The following is a 23666-nucleotide window of genomic DNA, read 5'->3' as shown; positions in this document are numbered from 1 at the left end:
ATTCTTTGATTTCATGAAGGGAAAATGCTTCATTATTGTCTTCCATAGCTACCTCCTCAGATATGTTTAGGTGAAACAGTCTTGAGACTGTAATTATGGCAAGCTAAAAAGAGATACAACTTATTTGACAGCACTCTTGTCATAAGATTGGAAGTTCAAGTCCCACTCCAGATCAAGCAACACAATCTGGGCTGACAATCCAAATGCAGTACTAAGGGAATTGTCTCATTCCTGATGAAGGGCTTATGCCTGAAATGTCCATCCTCTTGCTCCTCGGATGCTGCCTCACCTGCTGTGTTTTTCCAGCACCACACTCTCAACTCTGATCTGCAGCATCTTCAGTCCTCACTTTCGCTTAGTACTAAGGGAATTGTATATTGTCAGAGATACCATCTTTCAGATAAAACATTAAACTTTGGATGTGCAGAAGTTATAAAAGGTTATATAAAAATGCAGATCTATCTTTCTATAAAAACAATATGTTTGCAATGTAGTTGTGGTTACTATTCATATCCACCAAAAACAGGAAGTACCAAATTTACTGATGCTGAAAATCTGAAGCAAACAGAAAATGAATGGAGTCCTTTTGGACTCAAAACTTTAACCCATTTCTTTCTCCACAGACACTGCCAGACCTGGTTCAGCATTTTCTGTGCTTGTACCATACAGCACTATTGCTAATGTTTCAAATATTACAAAATACTGTAGCAAATACATTCATAGAAATATTTTGCAAGCAACAAAGTAACCAGTCCCCACTTAAAAATCTACCCTCATGTTCAGATCATCTTGTCTTCTTTCCACATGCAGTTTGAAGACAAAGCACAAACACAGTACAAAAAAATGGGAAGCTTTACCTGGCATTTATTTAAGAATAAATAAGCTCAGACCATGACATCTGCACCCAAGATGCAGCTGGACAGAATAGAAACATAGCGTAAAGCATATTTGCTTTCCCTAGCAACCATTTTGGCCCAGTGCAATTTACACCACTAGGTACAGAACCAGCCCTGTAGTTGTAGAAAAATCCTAAAGAGACCTGAGTTGCCTGCAGGGTGAAAGATACAAATGACCGAAAGGCCAAAAAAATTCTCATTTCCATGAACATCACACATTTGATAAGACCACCCAGGGAGGTACAGAAGCAAGGGATCATAATCTAGTAAGAACCATTTGTTGGATTTAAATTTATTTTGTGCTTTCTATGCTTGTTTGTTGAATTACACACAATTTCTTGATCAAGCAAGAGAAAAAACCATTATTTTCTGGGAGATTATTTCAGCACTGTATTTTGTTCACCCCAGGTAACTAGCTAGGATCAAGACATCTCATTTTCCTGTGTATAATATATCTTGTCATAGTCTGACGTCATTGATTTACAGTTAGAAGTGTAGTGATTGTAACAAGGTCAGCCAGGTGGACATCATAGAATGAGTTTCTTGATTGAGCATGTTAACCCAGTCCAGTCAGTGATCCCTGGCTGACAGATATAAATAGGAGTCCCCCTGCCCTCCCCTTCACTGTTTGATCACACAGCCTTGCCCTTTGATGTGAAGGGCACTGCCTGTCACTGGCCACTCGGGTGTTTCCTTTCTTCCTGGTGGTGGAAATTGAATAAAGATTTGTGCACTTTGTGTCTTTCACTGTGTCTCACACCTGCACACACACACACCATGGGTGCTGGGGAAAAAATAAGCACTACCGCAGTTAGGCGGGAGTGTGGGGGTTAATATATATAAAAAAAGAAAATAAACTGGAAATTTCACACAGTATTGCCTTTTGTGAAGGGCACAGCTTGTCACTGGCCACACGTGTGTTTTCCCTTTTGAGAGTTGGATCAGTGTGAGTGTGTGAAAAAAAAAGAAAATAGAAAAATAATAGGAGTCCCCCTGCCCTCCCCTTCACTGTTTGATCACACAGCATTATCCTTTTGTGAAGGGCACTGCCTGTCACTGGCCAAATGGGTGTTTCCTTTCTTCCTGGTGGTGGAAATTGAATAAAGATTCATACACCTTGTCTCTCTCACTGTGTCTCACACCTGCACACACACACACCATGGGTGCTGGGGAAAAATAGCACTACCGCAGTTAGGCGGTAGTGTGGGAAAAAGAAAGTAAATTTTAAAAATCAATAAATAGGAGTCCAGGTAGTGGGCCATGGTGGGGGTCATTAGGGCCGACTGCCTGCCTCTCTTCCGCGGTTATGTTAGAGCCTGGGTGTCCTTGGAGGAGGAGCGCGCGGTCTCCACTTACACCCTGGAATTGTTCAGGGAGAGGTGGGCGCCGCAGGGAGTGGAGTGTATTATTTCCCCTGCCAACTCTGTTTTGATTTAATCCCTGCCCTCCCCTTCACTGTCTGATTACACAATTAGGCGGTAGTGTGGGAGTAAGAAAAAATAAACAAATAAATAAATAAATAGGAGTCCAGACAGCGGGCTATGGAGGGGGTCGTTAGGGCCGACTGCCTGCCCCTCTTCCGTGGTTATGTTAGAGCCCGAGTGTCCTTGGAGAAGGAGCACACAGTCTGCACCAACACCCTGGAGTTGTTCAGGGAGAGGTGGGTGCCGCAGGGAGTGGAGTGCATCATTTCTCCCTTCAACTCTATTTTGATTTAATCCCTGCCCTCCCCTTCACTGTTTGATCACACAGCATTGCCCTTTGATGTGAAGGGCACTGGCCACTCGGGTGTTTCCTTTCTTCCTGGTGGTGGAAATTTGAATAAAGGTTTGTGCACTTTGTGTCTCTCACTGTGTCTCACACCTGCACACACACAACATGGGAAAGAGAAAAAAACAGGAATGTCCAAGGTTCGGAAAAAATAATAAATAAATAAATAAGTAAATAAATAAATAAATAGGGGTTGACAATGTGGTGCTGGAAAAGCAGAGCACATCAGGCAGCATCCGAGGAGCAGAAGAATTGACATTTCAAGCAAAAGTCCTTCATCAGGATTTCCTATTCTCCAGCATCTGCAGTCCTCACTTTTAAATAAGTGCATTAATATATAAATAAGGCTGACCTTGTTACAATCACTACAGCATTACCCTTTGTTGAGAAGGGCACTGCTGACACTGGCCTCTCTGGTGTTTCCTTTCTTCCTGGTGGTGAAATATAAATAAAGAATCATGCACTTGTTATTCTTCACTGTGTCTGACACCTGCACACACGACGTGGGTGCTCGGGAAAAATAAGCACTACCGCTTAGGCACTGAGACGGTAGTGTGGCGGAAAATAAAAGGAAGAAAGAAATACAAAAAAGAAAAAATAAATAGGAGTATCAAGAAAAAAAGATAGGAGAATCAAAGGTTCTGTTCACTCTGAGAGCTGGCTCTGAGGGAGCTGGATCAGTCTCAAAGGCATGCCATGTGTAAATGAAGGATGACTTGGTGATGAAATTCTGGCCTGTGTGGAATTATTTCAAGGAAAAGAAACCATTATATATGAGACATGGCGTCAGAAGTAAGCAGCTGAAAGTGTGGATTTTAAGAGCTTTAAGAGAGCCAGTTCCTACACTGGTAGAGATGAAAGGTGATGTGAGACAGAACTGATACTTTTTCTAGTCTCAAGGATAAAACTATGAGATGGTCACAGAGCTAAACAGAAATCCTGAATACAGTTGAATAGTAACTCTGTTGCTCAGTGTAGAGGCAGGTTTGGGACAGAGTCTGTTCCTGGTCCATGAGGAGTAGTGAGAGTTAAGGGTTGGGTTAGGTTGGGCCAGACAATGGGCTGGTGAGGTATCAGATCTGGGAGGGTAATTTAGTGTTCATGAGGGTGTCTGGGGGAGGAGTTGGGGATTCTAACTTAGAGTTTAGCACGTTCTTGGAGGGTTCCAGACTTCAACTTCATGGGCAATTTTCATAGAGTTAACTGCATCAGGACTTCCACCACATTGACCAGATTCCTGTACACATTCCAAGTCAATGCTACTGCAATAACCAGCTTCTAACTGAAAAGATGTGGGTCTTGAACTCTTACAGCCAAATGTGCAGTATTGTATTACTTTAGCTTATGCAATGTTGTCAGTTTGAATTAACTCAACTCCTACGATAAGAAATGTCACTGATTTCTGCATTGAACTTGATGGATTGTTTCAGTTAGTTTGCAAAACTAATCTTGTACAACAGATATTTTATATTTTGCCATTATACAGTCTATTCTGCAAGTTTAAGAGTTTAGCAGCTCAGGAATCAAATTTAGGCATTACTAACAGGGTTGCAATGGAAAATATCATTATTTGTCTGAAATATTAAAAACTAATGAACAGATTTATGGTGACAATATTATGATGGGTGCTAGTGGTAACAAAATTTAGTGCCATTTGGTACATACAACAGTCTTTACCTTATAGTACATATCTGAGTTAATAGCAGCACAGTAAGAAATTACATAATAAAATAACTAAGACTTTGAAACTTTTATGTGTGTTATATGATGGGCGGTAGTAACTTCCTTGCAGGGACCAATTAGATTAAAATACAGATGGGAACCATTAAGATTCCACACAAAAGTTGAAAATTAGTTGAGATCATTAGCCAATTTAAACCAATCAACAGAATAGTTTTTGTATTAAAATCGACATTTAAATTGAAATTTTAATCATGGTGAACTCTTTAGCCTATTCAATGGAGGATTAATATCAAAGCAGACTACGTATGTTAGAGTTTATTCTGTTTTATTCTTGTTTAAGATGTTTATGAACATCATCCCTGAAGATCACCTTATATACTGGATAAACTTCTTTCGATTATCTTGCGATTAAAGATGTTGGTGGACTCTCTGAACTGGTCAGGATGAGTCCCGCCAAAGTTCACAGTCACTTAATATCTTCCTTTCAGTGTGCAGCTGCTATAGCAAGCAGAGGACTCCCTGACTGGTCCAGAAGTGAATATCTAACTAAGTATTCAAGATCCTGTGAGTTAATTTTTACTCACATTTGGGAGTGCTGCAGGCTTTAATCTGAAGTCATCTCAGCTCTAGAACATCTCAGCAGGACTTCCTCAGACTAGTGTCCTAGGCTCAGACACCTGCAGCTGCTTCAAATCTGACCTTCTTTCCATCATAAGGTCAGAACTGGGGATGTTTGCTTATGGTTGCACAATGTTCAGCACCATTTGCAACTCCTCAGATCCTGAAGCAGTCCATGTTCAAACGCAACAAAATCTGGATAACAGTCAGGCTTAGGCCTGACAAATGACAAGTAACATTTGCACTGCACAAATGCTAGGCAATGGCCATCACCAATGAGAGACAATCTATCCACTGCCCCGCCCCTTGACAGTCAATGGTGTCACCATTACTGAATCCCATCCTATCAACAACCTTGGGATTACCATTGACCAGAAACTCACTGGATTCCTCACATAAACACAGTGGCAATAAAAACAGGTCAGAGACCAGGAATACTGTGTCAAGTAACTCACAGCTTGATTCCCCTAAGTCTATCCACTATCTACAAGGCACAAGTCAGGAATGTGATAGAATACTCCCCACTTGCCTGGAGGGGTGCAGCTCCAAAAACATTCAAGAAGCTTGAGACCATCTTTGACAAAGCAGCCCCTCCATCCACCACCAATGGTCAGTAGTAACATTGTGTACTATCTACAAGGTACACTGCAGAAATTCCTGAAGGATGCTCAGATTTTCCTTCGAAACCTATGACCACTTCAATTGAGAATGACAAGGGCAGCAGATACATGGGAGCACCACCACCTTCCAAGTTCCCCTCCAAGCCACTCATTATCTTGACTTGAAAACATATCAGTTTCATTCTTTCATTGTTGTTGGGTCAAAATCCTGAAATTCCCTTCCAAATGACATTAGGAGTCAACCCACAGTAGGCGGACTGCAGTGGTTCAAGAAGGCAGCTCACCACCACCTTCTCAAGAGCAACTCGGGATGGGCAATAATAAATGCTGGACCAGCCAGCAATGTCCACATCCTACAAATCAATAAAAAACAGCAAGCAGCATGTCTATCTGTGAGTGAAAGCAATGGTTGTTCCTCCTCGGTATGCTGTTTACTCACTGCTGGGTCAAAATGACCGGGATGTCTGTGGGAAACAGCTGCTTTGGGTACTAAAATTGATGGAGACTAGTTTGCTCTGGGACAATGTACCTGACACGCTATAAATGCTCCAGGAGGCAATTCCCTAACAAAGGTGGGAGGAGGAAGCCAGGGGTAAGAGAACTGTAAGGTTTTCTTGTAGGGTATAGAGAAAAACTCCAGCTGTCCATGTTCTCGACAAAACTTTAACAAAAGTATAGCACTTGTCTATTTAGACTCTGTGCTTGTTCCAGACAAGTTAACTGGACCAGGGGGAACTACCATTACATCTTCCTGTTAATTGACGACTGATTACATCATTGGACCACAATTTGTATATTTAAAAGCTCAAGCACAAACTAGATTGGGGTGGGAAAGGAATATGTAAGCTCTGGCTTCATTTTTAATTATCCCTGCTTGGAAAATTCAGCAAAAGGAAGCAAGTTTTTTTTTCAAAGTTAAAAATCACATAGCACCAGGTTATAGTCTGACAGATTTTTTGGAAGCACTAGCTTTCGGAGCACTGCTCCTTCGTCAGGTGGTTGTCCTAATGAAGGAGCAGTGGTCTGATAGCTAGTGCTTCCAAATAAATCTGTTGGACTATAACCTGGTATTGCGTGATTTTTAACTTTGTCCACCCCAGTCCAACACTGGCACCTCCACATCATTTTTCAGATTACTGACAGGGAAAGCAATTAAACTATCAGTATGCAAAATGAATGAAATATAGTCAGAAAATAAGGTGCAGCAAGTATATCAATATGCGATTGCTTTCTACAAAGTATAAAAAGAAAACTGGCAACACTGATCTTTAGAGGATTGTTATTTTTAATTTTAATTATCAATATGCTTAGAGGACTTTCATGTACTTGACTTGTAAATTGCAACTTATGATCTAATCACATGATAGTTTAACGATACAATGTAACAGAGCTGGAATTAAATATGGATGCGATGACATTACTCCACTCTCACTTGAACGCATTGTTCTGCAGTGACTGGTCAAATGACTGGCAGTTGTCTAATACCAGCAGCACCATAGATAGCAGTGGCTGCCCAGCACTACAGGCAATTCCCACTGTAGTCAACCCACCTTCCCAGACCTGTACGTAAAGTCGAAGAGTTTTCTGTAACCAAGCGATTTGGGTAAGGGGTAGCAACCTTGGCAGGGCAGGAGTGGGAATAAGTCGGGGGTGGGAGCCACCTCTATTCGGCACTGAACTGAAAGGATTCCTGATTATTCATCAAAAAGGTTTCACTAGAAGATGTGTCCATCTCTGGCTGCTGGTAAAATATCCATGTCTTTGGAAAGAGGCTTTTATGTGGCCAACTTGAGGGTCTTAATTGGACAAAGGTGAGTACACTACCAAATGATTCCCAAACAACTGGCAAAATACCAGCAGTTGTGAGGTAAGTATGGTCACCATGGGATCTGATGTTATTGACTGCCTTATCTGCCATTCCATTCCCAGGGCTCAGTCTCCATAAAACTCCATTCAACAACTTGCAGTCCTACAGCAAAACTCTAAGCATCATGGAATTCCTTCCCTAACAGCATTTTGCATCTACCCTCAGTAGCAGTTCAAGAAGGCAGCTCACCACCACCTTCTCAAGGGCAACGAGGGATGGACAAAAAATGTCGGTCCAGCCTGCACCCTCCATGTCTCATGAGTGATTTTTTTTTTAAAAAAATGATAGGGATTACAATATAGAACCTTTCAGCAGTTTCATTATACATGCTGTTCCTTGAATCCTACCACATTGGTCTTTTACTTCCTCAATGCAAGGCATGCTGTTTAAATTCCATCTTTTGCATTGAATGTGAATTCCACCATCTGGTTTTGTACCCAGGTCTGCAGAATATCAGATGCAGGAATACTAGCCTCGTGACATTACCACTATGCAACATCACTCTCCCATTGCAAACTGAATTCAGACGCCCTTATTCATTACACCATGCACTTTCCATTTCTTTTACACTCAATGTTTGCAATGTTTATCCTTAAATCCATGTGTGTTGATCACCTCAATTACTTCATGCAGTTATAAGTTACAAATTCTAACTACTTTCTGGATCACCACCTCTTCCTGAATTCCACACATCTCCAGCAATTCAGCAATGGCAGGTACGTTCTGCTATATGTCATGGTGAACTTAACATTGATTGGATCTTTTACTCCCTAACTCTTTCAAACATCTCATTCTGATTCTGGCTTAATTCAGAAACCCAAAGATTGCTGCTGGCCCAAACACTGCAGCTGACTTTTTAACAGTCGAACTTGAGCTGCAGTTGCAGCAATACTTTCTGACAAATTTGGATGTCACGACAATAACTACAAAGACTTCAGTACTTTTGGACATTTTATGATTGCAGAATTTCTTAAATTACCTCACCTGCAAGTTGGGAGTTTGTCCTTTAAAGACTGATCAGCATAGGGCCATGTCATTGCTTGCTCTTTGGAAGTGGGGTGCAAATTTGCTGTCTAAATTTGTATCCCAAATTATACATTTTTTGACATATCAGCTGGTCGGGCTATGAGATGTCAGAATTACACTCTAATAAAGTTTCCAGCTCACTTGGTACTCCTCTGTCGGCACTTTTCTCAGTCATGTAGACCATGTCATAGACAATAGACAATAGACAATAGGTCTCACTCTCACAATCCCTCTGCTCCAATCCCGAACTCACCATCAAGCCAACAGATAAAGGGGGCACAGTGGTTGTCTGGCACATTGACCTCTACACCGCTGAAGCCAGACGCCAACTCGAGGACACCTCTTCCTACCGCCCCCTCGACCATGACCCTACACCCCATCACCAAACCAGCATCTCCCAGACCATACAGAACCTCATCACCTCAGGAGATCTCCCACCCACAGCTTCCAACATCATAGTCCGGAAGCCCCGCACTGCCCGGTTCTACCTCCTTCCCAAGATCCACAAGCCTGACCACACTGGCTCACCCATTGTCTCAGCATGCTCCTGCCCCACTGAACTCATTTCTACCTACCTCGACACTGTCCTATCCGCCCTAGTCCAGGAACTCCACATATGTTTGAGACACCACCCACTCCCTCCACCCCCTCCAAGACTTCCATTTCCCCGGCCCCAAAGCCTCATCTTCACCATGGATATCCAATCCCTCTACACCTCCATCGCCATGACCAGGGCTTCCAAGCCCTCAGTTTTATCCTGTCCCGACGTCTCCAACAGTACCCTTCCACCAACACTCTCATTCGTTTGGCCGAACTGGTCCTCATCCTTAACAATTTCTCCTTCGAATCCTCCCACTTTCTCCAGACCAAAGGGGTGGCCATGGGCACACGTATGGGCCCCAGCTATGCCTGTCTCTTTGTTGGCTACATAGAACAGTTGATCTTCCGTAATTACACCGGCACCACTCTCTACCTCTTCCTCCGCTACATTGATGACTGCATTGGTGCCACCTCGTGCTCCTGCGAGGAGGTTTAGCAATTCATCAACTTCACCAACACATTCCACCCTGATCTTAAATTTACCTGGACCATCTCTGACACCTCGCTCCCCTTCCTGGACCTCTCCATCTCCATTAGTGACGACCGACTTGACACTGACATTTTTTACAAACCCACTGACTCCCATAGCTACCTGGATTCCACCTCTTCCCACCCTATCTCTTGCAAAAATGCCATCCCGTATTCCCAATTCCTCCACCTCTGCCGTATCTGCTCCCAGGAGGACCAGTTCCACCACAGAATACACCAGATGGCCTCCTTCTTTAGAGACCGCAATTTCCCTTCCCACATGGTTAAAGATGCCCTCCAACGCATCTCGTCCACATCCTGCACCTCCACCCTCAGACCCCACCCCTCCAACCGTAACAAGGACAGAACGCCCCTGGTGCTCACCTTCCACCCTACCAACCTTCGCATAAACCAAATCATCCGCCGACATTTCTGCCACCTCCAAAAAGACCCCACCACCAGGGATATATTTCCCTCCCCACCCCTTTCTGCCTTCCGCAAAGACCATTCCCTCCATGACTACCTGGTCAGATCCACGCCCCCCTATAACCCACCCTCCTACCCTGGCACCTTCACCTGCCACCGCAGGAATTGCAATACCTGAGCCCACACCTCCTCCCTCACCTCTATCCAAGGCCCTAAAGGAGCCTTCCACATCCATCAAAGTTTTACCTGCACATCCAGTATCATTTATTGTATCCGTTGCTCCCGATGCGGTCTCCTCTACATTGGGAAGACTGGACACTTCCTAGCAGAGCACTTTAGGGAACATCTCCGGGACACCCGCACCAATCAACCACACCGCCCTCTGGCCCAACATTTCAACTCTCCCTCCCACTCTACCGAGAACATGAAGGTCCTGGGCCTCCTTCACCGCCGCTCCCTCACCACCAGACGCCTGGAGGAAGAATGCTTCATCTTCCGCCTCAGAACATTTCAACTCCAGGGCACCAATGTGGACTTCAACAATTTCCTCATTTCCCCTTCCCCCACCTCACCCTAGTTCCAAACTTCCAGTTCAGGACTATCCCCATAACTTATCCTACCTGCCTATCTTCTTTTCCACCTATCCACTCCACCCTCCTCCTTGACCTATCACCTTCATCCCCTCCCCCACTCACTTATTGTACTCTATGCTACTTTCTCCCCACCCCCACCCTCCTCTAGCTTATTGCTCCACCCTTCAGGCTCTCTGCCTTTATTCCTGATGAAGGGCTTTTGCCTGAAACGTCGATTTTACTGCTCCTTGGATGCTGCCTGAACTGCTGTGCTCTTTCAGCACCACTAATCCAGAATCTGGTCTCCAGCATCTGCAGTCATTGTTTTTACCTAATAGACAATAGGTGCTGCCCTTCGAGCCAGCACCACCATTCATTATGATCATGGCTGATCATCCTCAATCAGTACCCTGTTCCTGCCTTATCCCCATAACCCTTGATTTCACTATCCTTAAGAGCTCTATCCAACTCTTATAGGTTGGTGTGGGCTCCATGAGCTGAATGGCCTGATTAGATTCCCTAGAGTGTGGAAACAGGAACTTTGGCCCAACAAATCCACACCAACCCTCCGGAGAGTAACCCACCCAGACCCATTTCCCTCTGACTAACACACCTAACACTATGGGCAATTTAGCATGACCAATTCACCTGACCCGCACATCTTCGGACTGTGGGAGGAAACCCATGCAGACATGGGGAGAGTGTGCAAGCTCTACACAAACAATCATCCGAGGCTGGAATTGAATCCAGGTCCCTGGTGCTGTGAGGCAGCAGTGCTAACCACTGAGGCACCGTGCCACCTGCTTCCACACTTGTGGGGCTACCTATGATCTAAAAATATTTGGTGGCATGGCAGCAATGGCAAAAGGGAGCTAGATTTCAATGGTGTGGACACCTGAGATTTATGCCCATACTGACCCTAAAATAAACCTTCTCATACGATAAACATTGCAGACGTAACTAATTTGAGTCAATGACTTAAAAGGTTAAAATGCCTAACCAGACAATGTTCTTCTCTGCTGTTGTATTTTTCTTTCAGTTTTAGTAAAATAAGTTTCAAAATAAGATAGATATAAAATACCAAGTTTTTGAAACTTGCAAGGGAATAGTTCTTTTCAAGGTTCTTACACCTGAACTAAACTGTCAATAGATGAGAGATATAAAAAGCCAACATCACTTACGTTTTGGTTAGATCTACACAGGTTCAGGGCTATTACAGAACTGCAGCAACAGCTTGGAGACTGCAGAACAGCCACTTCAAAGTTCAAGCAGGAAAGGTTGCAGATTGTTGGACATAGAAAAAGATAAAAGTTAAAAGATAGTTAATAGATAGGGAATAAGATAAAGATTTCAAACATGTGACTGCATTGAATTAAACTAAGAAATACAGTAGAGAAAGATAATTATTATTTGCTGGTTGGTTACTAGGGTTTTAATGCAAAGTACACACACTAATAATTTATCGATATAAAACTGAATCTTAGCGGTGTGACTAGATTTACTTCCCCAGCCCTTGGGGTGGTGATGAATGTAAATTATATTGGGCAGTTGACCACCATTTTCCCATCCACTTCCAATCCAATCACTATAAAACAGCTGGACTGCCCACCCATCAGTTTTAAAAGAGAAATGAACAGATAATTAGGCTCATTAATATGCCAAGTGACTCAATCATTACCCTGCCTACACCATAATATTGTTGACGTGGGCAGACTGGTTGGAATTGGAAGACAGCCCAGATGGTAACAAAGTGGGAAGGAAGGGCTGCTATGTCCTTTGTGGTGTCCCCTGTGCACATCAGAGGAACCACTTTGTTCCCCCCTCCAGACCTTATCATCCACTTTGTCACTTGCTGCTTGGCCACCAAAAAAAGACAATGAACCTCCATCCCCTTGCCCCTTCTCTGGGTTTCCCCATATTTACCCACCCAAAAGGTTCAGGATACAACTGACTAGTAATGGTCCTACATTTTGTGGGTCTCCTCTGAGTCCCAGCAGCACCCACAATTGTGTTCTGACACTGCTGAGATTGTAGCACTGCAGATTCAATCAAATTAGCTGGAAGGCCTTGAGGTGGGATTTGCTTCCACTGAGGAATGGAAGTCAGACTGACAGCACCTTAACACAGCCCACGGTATGTTTTTGTTATGGGGCAGTCTTATTGAACATCAGTCATTTTCTTCTGGGTTATGAGCAGTATGTCACATCCAGAATTTAGCACTCAGTTTCCAGTTTTTAAGCAGGATTCAATTTTATCTTCTCCCCTCTTGGTTACTGAAGGCTGCTTTCAGGAACCTGTTGGTTCTCAGCACATTGGCTGGTACCTCATTCATTTGAACCTTGACAGTGAGTGGCTGTAAGCTACTCTTCCACTGTGATTATCATGAGCCAGCAAGCTCTGGTTACATTCATTTTATGCACTCTGATTCACAGTGGAATGCAGACTGTCATAGAGTTTTACAGCATTGAAAGAAGCTCTTCAACACATCTCAAACACTTACCTATTATGTCCCATTTTTTAGCACTTGGAATGTGGTCTTGAGTGCTATAGCCTTTTGAGTGTTCATCTGAATATTAAGTGTTGTAATGGTTCCTGTCTCTATCATCCTTTCAGGCAGTGAGTTCCAGATACCAATCATCATCCGGGTGAAAAAATATTCTTCTTTAAATCCCCTTTAAATCTCCTGCCCCTTACCTTAAAACTCTGTTCCTGGTTATTGATCCATCTTCTCACGGGCAAGGCACCTTCGTATAGGCACGGCTGCTCATTGGTTAGCACTGCTGCCTCACATCACTGGGGACCTGATTTGATCCCAGCCTTGGGTTTCTGTCTGTGTGGAGTTTGCACATTCTCCCCGTGTCTGTGTGGGTTTCTGCCAGGTGCACTGATTTCCTCGACAGTCCACATTAAGTGGATTGGTTATGTTAACTTGGCCATAGTGTCCAGGGATGTGTAGGTTAGGTACGTTAGCCATGGGAAATACAGGGTTACTGGAATGGGATAGGTCTGGGTGGGATGCGCTTCGGAGGATTAGTGTGGACTTGTTGACCTGAATGGTCTGTTTCCACACTGTGAGGATTCTATAAAAATAATTATGCCACACAATTTTATTTACTTCAATTATGTTCCCTTTCAGCCTCCTCTTTTCTTACTCACAAGACTCTACATTAAAACAAGCACTATCAACTTTGATGTGGTCTTTTGTGCCCTAACTAGATTATGTATACTCTGCCCTCCAGGCATACGTGCTTCTCCCTTCCACGTTTGTCTCAACATGACCCCTGACTGTATCCATGCTATATCCTGTCCTTCTGTTGTTTTGCAGAGGAGCAATGGTGAGATTTCTGGAAGAATTTAGGTGGCTACTATTTCTTTTCTCTGTTGGATAGTTTCAGCAAGAGAGTACATGAATTAAAATGCATGCATTATAGTGTGTCAATGGATTTGTGCAAAATAGACCTACAACTATGTAGGATAATGAATGTCCCTTTTTAAAGATGAACTATTTCACACGCTGACAACCATTATCTGTTTAATGCTATTACTTTCAGTGATACGCAAATGTTGCTTTTAAATATAATAACAATGTGGATATTGACAGGATAATTATTCTGTATTCTGTGGATTACACTTTGGCTCTTACAGGGGTCACATCATTTATGTACCTATGCAATTATAATTTAATTTTTACTCCCTACTAATATTTTTGGCATGTTTACTCATGTCCTTCACAACTACTTTCCTTCATATCCACATACATTGAAGTCATAGAGATGTACAGTACAGAAACAGACCTTTCAGTTCAACTCGTCCACGCCGACCAGATATCCAAAATTAATGTAGTCCTATTTGCCAGCACTTGGCCCATATCACTCTAAACCCTTCTTGTTCAGATGCCTATCCAGATGCCTTTTAAATGTTATAATTGTACCATCCTCCATCAGCTCTGGCAGTTCATTCCATACACGCACCACCCTCTGCATGAAAAAGTTGCCCATTAAGTCCCTTTTAAATCTTTCCCCTTTCCCCCTAAACCTATGCCCTCTAATTCTGGTCTCCCCTACCTATGCCCCTCATAATTTTATAAACCTCTATGAGGTCACCCCTCAGCCTCCAACACTCCAGGGAAAACAGCCTCAGACTATTCAGCCTCTCCCTATAGGTCAAATTCTCCAATCCTGGCAACATCTTTATAAATCTTTTCTGAACCCTTTCAAGTTTCGCAACATCTTTCCGATAGGAGGGAGACCAGAATTGCACGCAATGTTCTAACAGTGGCCTACCAATGTCTTGTACAGCTGCAGCATGACCTCCCATCTCCTGTACTCAATACTCTGACCAATAAAAGAAAGCACACCAAACGCCGCCTTCACTATCCCATTTGTCTGTGATGCCACTTCCTAGGAACAATGAACCTGCACTCCAAGGTCTCTTTGTTCAGCAACACTCCACAGGACCTTACCATTAAGTATAGAAGTCCTGTTCTGATTTGTCTTTCCAAAATGCAGCCCTTCGCATTTATCGAAATTAAACACTACATGCCACTTCTTGGCCCATTGGCCTATCTGATCAAAATCCCATTGTACTCTGAGATACCCTTCTTCGCATGTCCACTACACCTCCAATTTCGGTGTCACCTGCAAACTTACTAACTATATCTCCAAATTTCCACCTCACAATAAATGTACCTAAAATTCAAGGAATACAGAGGAACAGGAGAAGGACATCAATGACCTGGAGCCTATTTTATTCAATGAGATCATGACTGATCTGTAGCCAAACTCTATTATACCCACTTTGGTTCCATAATCTCTTAATACTCCTGATTACCTTAAGCAATCAATCTCACATTGAAAACTATTAACATAGCGTGTTGTGAGAGAGATTGTACACTTTCACATTCTTCATAAACAAGTTTCTCCATAACTTTTATCCTGAATGACCTGCCTCACCAGCAGAAAAAAACATTTACTTTTTTTCCTTATGACTCCCTTCAAAATTTAGAATCCTCATTAAAATATCCTTTAAACTCATATAATCCAGAGAATACAAACCTCAGCCCAGATTTCTGTAATGACTGGAAGGGATTGAATTGCGATGAAGGTGCCAGAAGATATCACAATTCCTCACCCTGTTCCTGAATCCACGATTGCTCATTTCACAAGAATGGGATTGGGGGCTATCAGTGGACTGCACAGAATACGATTGGAGCAGTTATCTTGGTCCAATCAGGGAGTCCTGGCTGACAGATATAAACAGGAGTGCCTGGGGTTCTGCTTACTCTAGGAGGTGGCTATGCGCTAGCTGGGTCAGTGTCAGTTGGGTGGAGTAGGCAAAAAAATGGCATTGGTGAATATGGGACAACAGAGATAGGTAAAGCACATTAGAGTATATGCATAGGACATGAGGCATGTGTGAGGTGACGGGAGTGAACTGGGCATGAGGAGTAAGGGCAGGAAGAAAATTTTATATTTCTCCCTCTTTGTATCTGATCCTAGATAGATAGCTTTGGTAGAGGCAAGCCACTCTTTGGGTTGATGAAAAGGCATTCTTGGACATAAGCAGGCAGTCTTGATGAAGGGCCCTGTCTGAAACATTGACTCTCCTGCTCCTCTGATGCTGCTCGATCTGCTGTGCTTTCTCAGTTCACACTTTATCGACTCTTACTCTCCAGCATCTGCGGTCCTTAACATCTCCAAGTTCATAAAAATATCGGGATGGCGAAGTTCTCAAGGAACAGCCCAAACTAAAATGTGGAATTAAGAAAACAATTGAGCATTTCAGACTGCCTGTTCAAATGGTGGCAGGAGAGGGTCTTGTGGCACAGGGGTTACATTCCTAACTCTGGAGCTGAAAGTCTGGTTTCAAGTTCCTACTGCTCTAGATGCATCTCATTAAAATGACTGAATTTGTTGATAAAAAAATATTTTAAAAAATCGACATAAGAGGTTATGCACTGAAGTGAAATATTTGTTTCCATAAATCATTGAACAAGTAAGCTGGTTTTCTTTTCAAGGACTTCACTGAAGCAATTTCAGTATTTGGAGTTTATGTATCAATGTAAGTATGTTTTGTTCCAATAGCGGTACCATCAATATGACAGCAAACTAATAACATTATTGCTGTCAGGATACCTCTTAACATAAGAACATACAAACCTGGAGCAGGGGTAGGCCGTCTGGCTCTTCGAGCCTGCTCTGCCATTCAATAAGATTATGGCTGATCTTTTTGTGTACTCAAATCCACTTACCCCTGCTATCACCGTATCCCTTAATTCCTTTATTGTTAAAAAAAATCTACCTTAGCATTAAAAACATTTACTGAAGTAGCATCAACCTACTTCACTGGGCAGGGAATTTCATAGATTAACAACCCAGGGTGAAGAAGTCCTAAATCTGCTCCCTCTAATCTTGAGGCTATGCCCTCTTGTCCTAGCTTCACCTGCCAATGGAAACATCCTCTCTACTTCTATCTTATCTATCTAATTTTATATGTTTCTATAAGATCTCCCCTCAATCTTCTGAATTCCAATTAATATAATTCCAGTCTACTCAGTCTCTCCTCATAAACCAATTCCCTCAATTCTGGAATCAACCTAGTGAACGTCCCCTGCACCCACTCCAGTGCCAGTACATCCTTTCTTAAGTAAGGAGACCAAAACTGCACACAGTTCTCCACATGTGGCTTCACCAGCATCTTGTACAGCTGCAACATAACCTTTCTGCTTTTCAACTCAATCCCTTTAGCAATGAAAGACAAAATTCCATTTGCCTTCCTAATTACTTGTTGTACTTGCAGACCAACCTTCTGTGATTCATGCACAAGGACACCCAGGTCCCTCTGTACAGCAGCATGCTGCAACTTTTTACCATTTAAATAATTATCCTTTTACTCTTACTCCTACCAAAATTGATGGCCTTACATTTATTTACATTGTATTTCATCTGCCAGACCTTAGGTTATGCCCATGTTAAGTAATAGGTGAGTTTGCAAGGGAAGAGCTGAAGGATGATGGGGATGGTTTGGGATTAAGGCTTTTAAATTGCCAGGAGAATTACTGGGGAATGAAGGACCATGGTGGATGGCTCAATTGCAAAAGGGGTGTCAAGAACCATTTGGATTGCTTAGACAATTATAGAGTACACAAGTGGTATTAGGAGGTATGGTGGACACAGTATGGCACAGATTTTATAATAGGTCATGGGTGAGTGCAGTGGCATAGTTAGCATGGATTAACATGGATGGAGCCTGGAGATTGAGTGGCTGTGAGCAAGAGAGATGGTTTGTGTTTTGAATTTTATTTTTAAACATTGAACACAATGCCAGAGCACCCAGGCTGAGTTTCCATACATCCTGCTTTGGGAACTGACAGCTTCCTCCATTCTTCCCTGCTTCCTAGCCCATATTCCAATGCAGCTGGATTGAGAATGGGAGAAGCAGCCAGCCATTTTTCAAGCTGGACTTTGCAGAACCAGGATTTCTCCAAACTTCTGTGCCCATGATCCATGAACCTAATTCATGGAATCTCTGCTCATAATTTGTTTCTTGGAGCCCTAGTAACTTCCTAATGAATTGCAACAGGACTCTTTCCAAGATGAATCTATTCTTTCTAAAGTGTTTTGTCCAAACTTTTACAAAATGCTGCAGGAATTAGAACTAGAGCTTTGTACAGCAGTAGAACAAAGAGTAGAACAACATACGAACAGGTCCTTTAGCCCATTAAGACTGTGCCGACACCTCATGACTTTTTAAACTAAAAACCTTTTGTCTTACTCGTCTGTTCTTCAAAATCTCCACATTCTTGGTACTGCATTTTCCAAGTATGGGATAACTAAAGTTTGATACACCTGAAACATGACTTGCTGATCAGTGAGGGCAAGCAAGTCATACGCCTTCTTGACCACCTTAACCATTTGTGTTGCCACTTTCAGAGAACTGCAGACCTGTATGCCTAGATCTATCTGTATGTGGATGTTATTAAGGATTCTGCCATTTACTTTATACTTTTCTCCTGCATTCAATCTTGCAAAATGCATCACATCTCATTGGAATTAAATTCCATCTGCCACTTTTCCAGCTTATCCATATTCTGTTGTATCCTCTAGCAATCCCTCTCATTATTTGCAGTTCCCCCAATCTTTCTGTCATCTGCAAACATCTATTCGGGCCATCTACATTTTCCTCTAATCCATTTATACATATTATTAACAAGAAGAGACCTAACATTGATTCCTGAAGAACATCTGCCTACATTCAAACCCTCTAGTAAAAAGCCTAACATTCCTACACTGCCAAGCATCACAGATAATGAACATTTTCACCTCAAAAGGACAGACAAAAAATAATTATTCAGTTCTAGTTGACATATATAACAGAAGAGGAAACCATTTTTCTAAGTTTCCTGATGTCACAGAAATTGATAACAAAACATATGGGATAGCTGCAAGCATAAAATTATAGAGAGACTTTGATTAATTATTTAAGAGGTAAAACAATGGCAAATAAATGTCAATATATGTAGGGTCTGGTTTGGATGCAACTGTGAGTATGATTTCTGAATAGGGAAAGGCAGCTGGGCCACAGAGGCTACATCACTGGGACAGTAATGGTAAGGATGAATGAGTGAAGTAGTACTTAGCTGAAAATCTTAATAAGCAGAAACATTGGGGATTGAGGAGCTCAGATGAATATGGCTGACAAACATCTAGGATATGGGTAGTTAGTGGGAGAACAACAGATGGGAGGGGTAAGTTATCAGTGTAGAAACAGAGAAGGTGATCATAGTCATAAAGATGCACAGCATGGAAACAGACCCTTCGGTCCAACCCGTCCATGCCGACCAGATATTCCAAACCAATCCAGTCCCAGCTGCCAGCACCTGGCCCATATCCCTCAAACCCTTCCTCTTCATATACCCATCCAGATGCCTTTTAAATGTTGCAATTGTACCAGCCTCCACCACTTCCTCTGGCAGCTCATTCCATACATTTACCACCCTCTGCGTGAAAACATTGCCCCTCAGGTCTCTTTTATATCTTTCCTCTCTCACCCTGAACCTATGCCCTCTAGTTCTGGACTCTCTCACCCCAGGGAAAAGACCTTGTCTATTTATTTTATCCATGCCCTTCATGATTTTATAAATCTCTATAAAGCCACCTTTCAACTTCCGACGCTCCAGCAAAATCAGCCCCAGCAACCTCTCCCTATAGCTTAAATCCTCCAACCTTGGCAACATCCTTGTAAATCTTTTCTGAACCCTTTCAAGTTTCACACAATCTTTCAGATAGGAAGGAGACCAGAATTGCACGCAATATTCCTACAGTGGCCTCACCAATGTCCTGATCAGCTAGAGGGATATGCCAGGACAAATGATGAAGGAGTAGTAATTCCTTCTACTTCCTAAACATGTAGCAGTGATATGGGAAAACCTGCATTAGTTAAATTAGGTATTTAATTTTTAATTACCTATTACAAAGAGTGATGAAAAAGTGCAACATTTTCCAAAGATTTTTTTACATCAAGACTAATTGCACAAAATGGGCAGGTTCTCATCAGTTTAATATTTGATTTCTATCTGGGTGGACTTCAACCGTATCCCTATGGAGCAGAATCATGGACAGGAACTGCTGGATTCCTGTTATTACTGGGCATATCTGGACTCTGCGTTTCAGAGGAGTAATAGTAACAAATTTGCTGTCATTGCTACTACAAAATCTTTAGTAACGGCGCAACCTCTGGGAGTAAGAACTGTGACCACAATCCCCAGCGGATTCATTGTATCAGTGTTAAAAGTGGTGAAATAGCAAAACATAAAGAAGGATTGAAACATCTCAAAGATTGGAAAATACTTAGTTATCATAGAGTCATAGAGTCATAGAGATGTACAGCATGGAAACAGACCTTTTGGTCCTTTTCACAATGGAATTAAGAAATTTGAATATTAAATCCCCCAAGTTTCTTGCCGTTTGCTTGGCAAAAGTTGTGAATGTAAAGTTGCTTGTTATTTTGTTATTCTCAGTAAGATAAAACAAGGATAGCAAAATAAGAACAAGACCATAACATTTGAGAAATAAATCTCCAATTTGCTTTGATATCACAAAGTAAACGTTCTACTTGGGCCTTTGGAAAACAATTCCCTTGGGACAGTTTTACTATTATTTTCGCAAGCTGTAAATCAGGCGCTGATCCAAATTGTGACTTTTCTCCTTGTTGGCAGAACAGAAGACAGGAAAAAAATATAAACTGCTGAAATAAATTTACGTGTTGTGTTGAATTTCTGTTCAATCACTACAGGGTAACATCACTGGGAGTGCCATTGGAAATAGCACGTATTGCTTCTTATTTTAATTAAAATAATTTCAAAACAATATCTCAGGGGCATGATCTGTGGGAAAAATGCAATGTAATTTTCTGTCCATTCATTTTAATGGCTGAGAAAGTGAAGATAGAAGAACACAGAAGTAGAAAACACTGACCACCATGTACAATATGCAGTCCTTCAACATTGACATTTCACCCATTCCTCCTGTCGCACGATGCATTCCATCTATAAAAGCCTATAAATAAAAATGATTTCTCTCCATCCATCACCACAACTGGCAATGGCCCTGGGAAGACTGATGACGAGTCATGCAAACTGAATGTTTTATACTGAAGAATACAGACAGTACTGCCACCAATAGTTTCATATAAACTCTTGACACATCTGTATCACATTCACCTCTGCTTCATTTAAACAGTTTTATAGGTTAGCTAGTGGGAGAGGGAGGGATGTTGAAAGTTTCCTGTGCCTTTAAAAACTTGTGAATCGCTGTGGGACGTGCAGCAGGTTGTAATGCTGATTCAATTGCTGCAGCATACCAACCCCAAGTCCTTGCCCACTTCTCTGCAAAAACGAAATACAAATATCTGTCCAACCTCTTCAGTTCTGTCTTTAGATTTCGTACAAGCTATAAGCTTAGGAGACTTACACATTGCTACCCCCTTTATTTATATCATAATCAATTTATTAGGTAGCACAGAGTCAGGATCAGATAAGTCAACACGTAGACCAAAGGGAAAGGATAGTTCATGTGTCAGTCCACCGAGGCAAGATTGCAGACAGGTTCTGCTGCAGTTGACTCATTTGAGGTATTCAATGGAGCAGCACAGAGGAGAATATTGATGGCTTGCACACAAATTCTTGGTAGATTGGCAGGCCTGCCACACAGCCTTTGACATATCAGGTAGCACAGAGGAGTCTGGCTTCAATTTTGCTCAAAGTTCTGCATGACCAATTCAGCTGTCAATGTTCAGTACCATTCCCTTAGCACTATACAGTCATATTTTGCAGTTCTTCGTGCATAAAGAATTTTACAATTAAGCCAATTATCTACCAATGATAGAATCCTCACCCTGTATTTTTATCATTTTGTTCCTGAGTATCATGCATTCCTTCTCTTCAGCACAAAATCAACTTGCATTGACAAAGCTCCTTCAGTTTTAAGTGGGATCATGAAGGAGACTTTGGAACACATGAGGTAGATTTTAAGGTGTGTCGCAAAGTGAGAGAATGAAGTAGAGAGGCAGTGAGGTTAATGGAGAGAATTTCAGGACTTCGAGTCTAGGCAATTGGTGATATAGCCATGGAATGAAAATTGAGGATGTACAACAATCCAAAGTTGAAGGAGTACAGAGACTTCAGAGGGTTATAGGTTTGGAGGAGAGAAAGAAAATCAGTGAGAGAGAGGGCAGTGAGGCCATGGAGGGATTTTAAAACAGTGATTAATTTTACAATTCAGTAATGCAGGGACAATGTGTAGTGAACCAGAGCACTTTTGAGAATTATTTTATTTCTTATTTACAAGTTCTTATTTCTCTTCTATTTCAGTTCCATCAAATAAGGAATTAGAATTGTTGTTTTTTGATTTATCGAAGATTCAGGGTTTGCCCTAATTTTCTTTATGCTTCCTTCTAAAATTGGAAGATTGTTGCTGTAGATAACAAGCTGTATAATCTTACATTTTACTCAGAATAACTACAAATCATCAAAGTAGTTCATTATCTTTATCTTTTATTTTCTGAGATGGAAGGTTTTGAGTTAGTTACACATTGAATCCAATTTCAGGACCTGGAATCAGCATTAGGGAACCAATCTCAGCGAGCAGTACCTTGCAACCAACGCTACCTTCTCAGCCCCAGTAAGAAATAATCAAAATATCTTTCTAAAGTGGTAATAAAGTCTCTTGGTTACGTTAACTGCTAGCTTGTTCCATTCACATTCTGCTCAATACTTTTAGGTCTATAGCAGTTTAGACAATGGTACCTATTTACTACTGGGAAATTATTGGAGATTGTCTATTTCTGGATCCACAGCTCGACACAGACTGCTGCCTTTCTGACTTCCAAGTCTCACTCAAACCCTACTACCCCACTAGCCTTTCACGGACCTGCTGCCATTGGTACGATCTCCAACAGGTGAAGGATACTGAGTGCTGCAGAGTCGTCATTTGTGTCAGACGCAATTTTGACGTCATAGCGCGATATTGTTTGGCAGCTTCAATGTTATAGAGTCCTTTATCTTGAAAAATAGTCAGGAATCCAGATCTATTTAAGTCCCTGCAACTCGTGAGAAGGCTGTGACACCAAAATACTATCACCTGCATTTAAAGTTGCCAATAGATTATCTGCCCATTGAATTGGAAATCAATTTCTATCAAGTCCTAGCAATGTGTCTTACAAAAGCATTAAAATACAAATGGCCTTGCAAATAGTTGTGTTTCTCTGGCAGTTCTGCGGGGCTAACCTTTAACATTCGCTATAACTGCAGCTGCTGACACCATGGCACGGTCATCAGCTTGGGCATGGGCCTGACATCCAACAATCCTCCACCTGTCAGGGCCCTTAACTCTCACAGCTTTTCTCAGCTACTCCTGCGTACCTGTGATGTGTTCGCAGCTTGTGACCCTCAACCTACATTTATTTATTCAATTGAGGAATTTGGGCATTAGTAACAAGACTAACTCTTGTTGCTTATGCTTAATTTGCCTTGACAGTAATAAAGAGTCAGCCACATTGTTGAGAGTCTGGAGTTGCATGGAGACCTGATTGGATAGCAACCAGAGATTTTCTTCACTAAAGG

General features: G+C 42.0%; 1 protein-coding gene across 2 annotated transcripts in view; it reads right to left on the bottom strand.

Moving 5' to 3' along the window:
* Positions 1-23666, bottom strand: part of htr4 (5-hydroxytryptamine receptor 4) — a 205705-nt gene that overhangs the window by 62692 nt on the left and 119347 nt on the right. The window contains exon 6 of one of the 2 annotated variants that reach the window (XM_072590949.1): positions 11728-11801. The exons of the other annotated variant lie outside the window; for it this stretch is intronic. Within the exon in view, the coding sequence (XP_072447050.1) occupies positions 11741-11801 (61 nt within the window). The 3' untranslated portion in view covers positions 11728-11740. The remainder of the gene's footprint in view (positions 1-11727; positions 11802-23666) is intronic. 2 annotated transcript variants of the gene reach the window in all.

This window comes from Chiloscyllium punctatum, chromosome 20 (assembly GCF_047496795.1).
Source record: "Chiloscyllium punctatum isolate Juve2018m chromosome 20, sChiPun1.3, whole genome shotgun sequence".
Lineage (NCBI taxonomy): Eukaryota > Metazoa > Chordata > Chondrichthyes > Orectolobiformes > Hemiscylliidae > Chiloscyllium > Chiloscyllium punctatum.
Note: the sequence above shows the minus strand (reverse complement) of the source record. Positions and strands in the feature narration are given on the sequence as shown.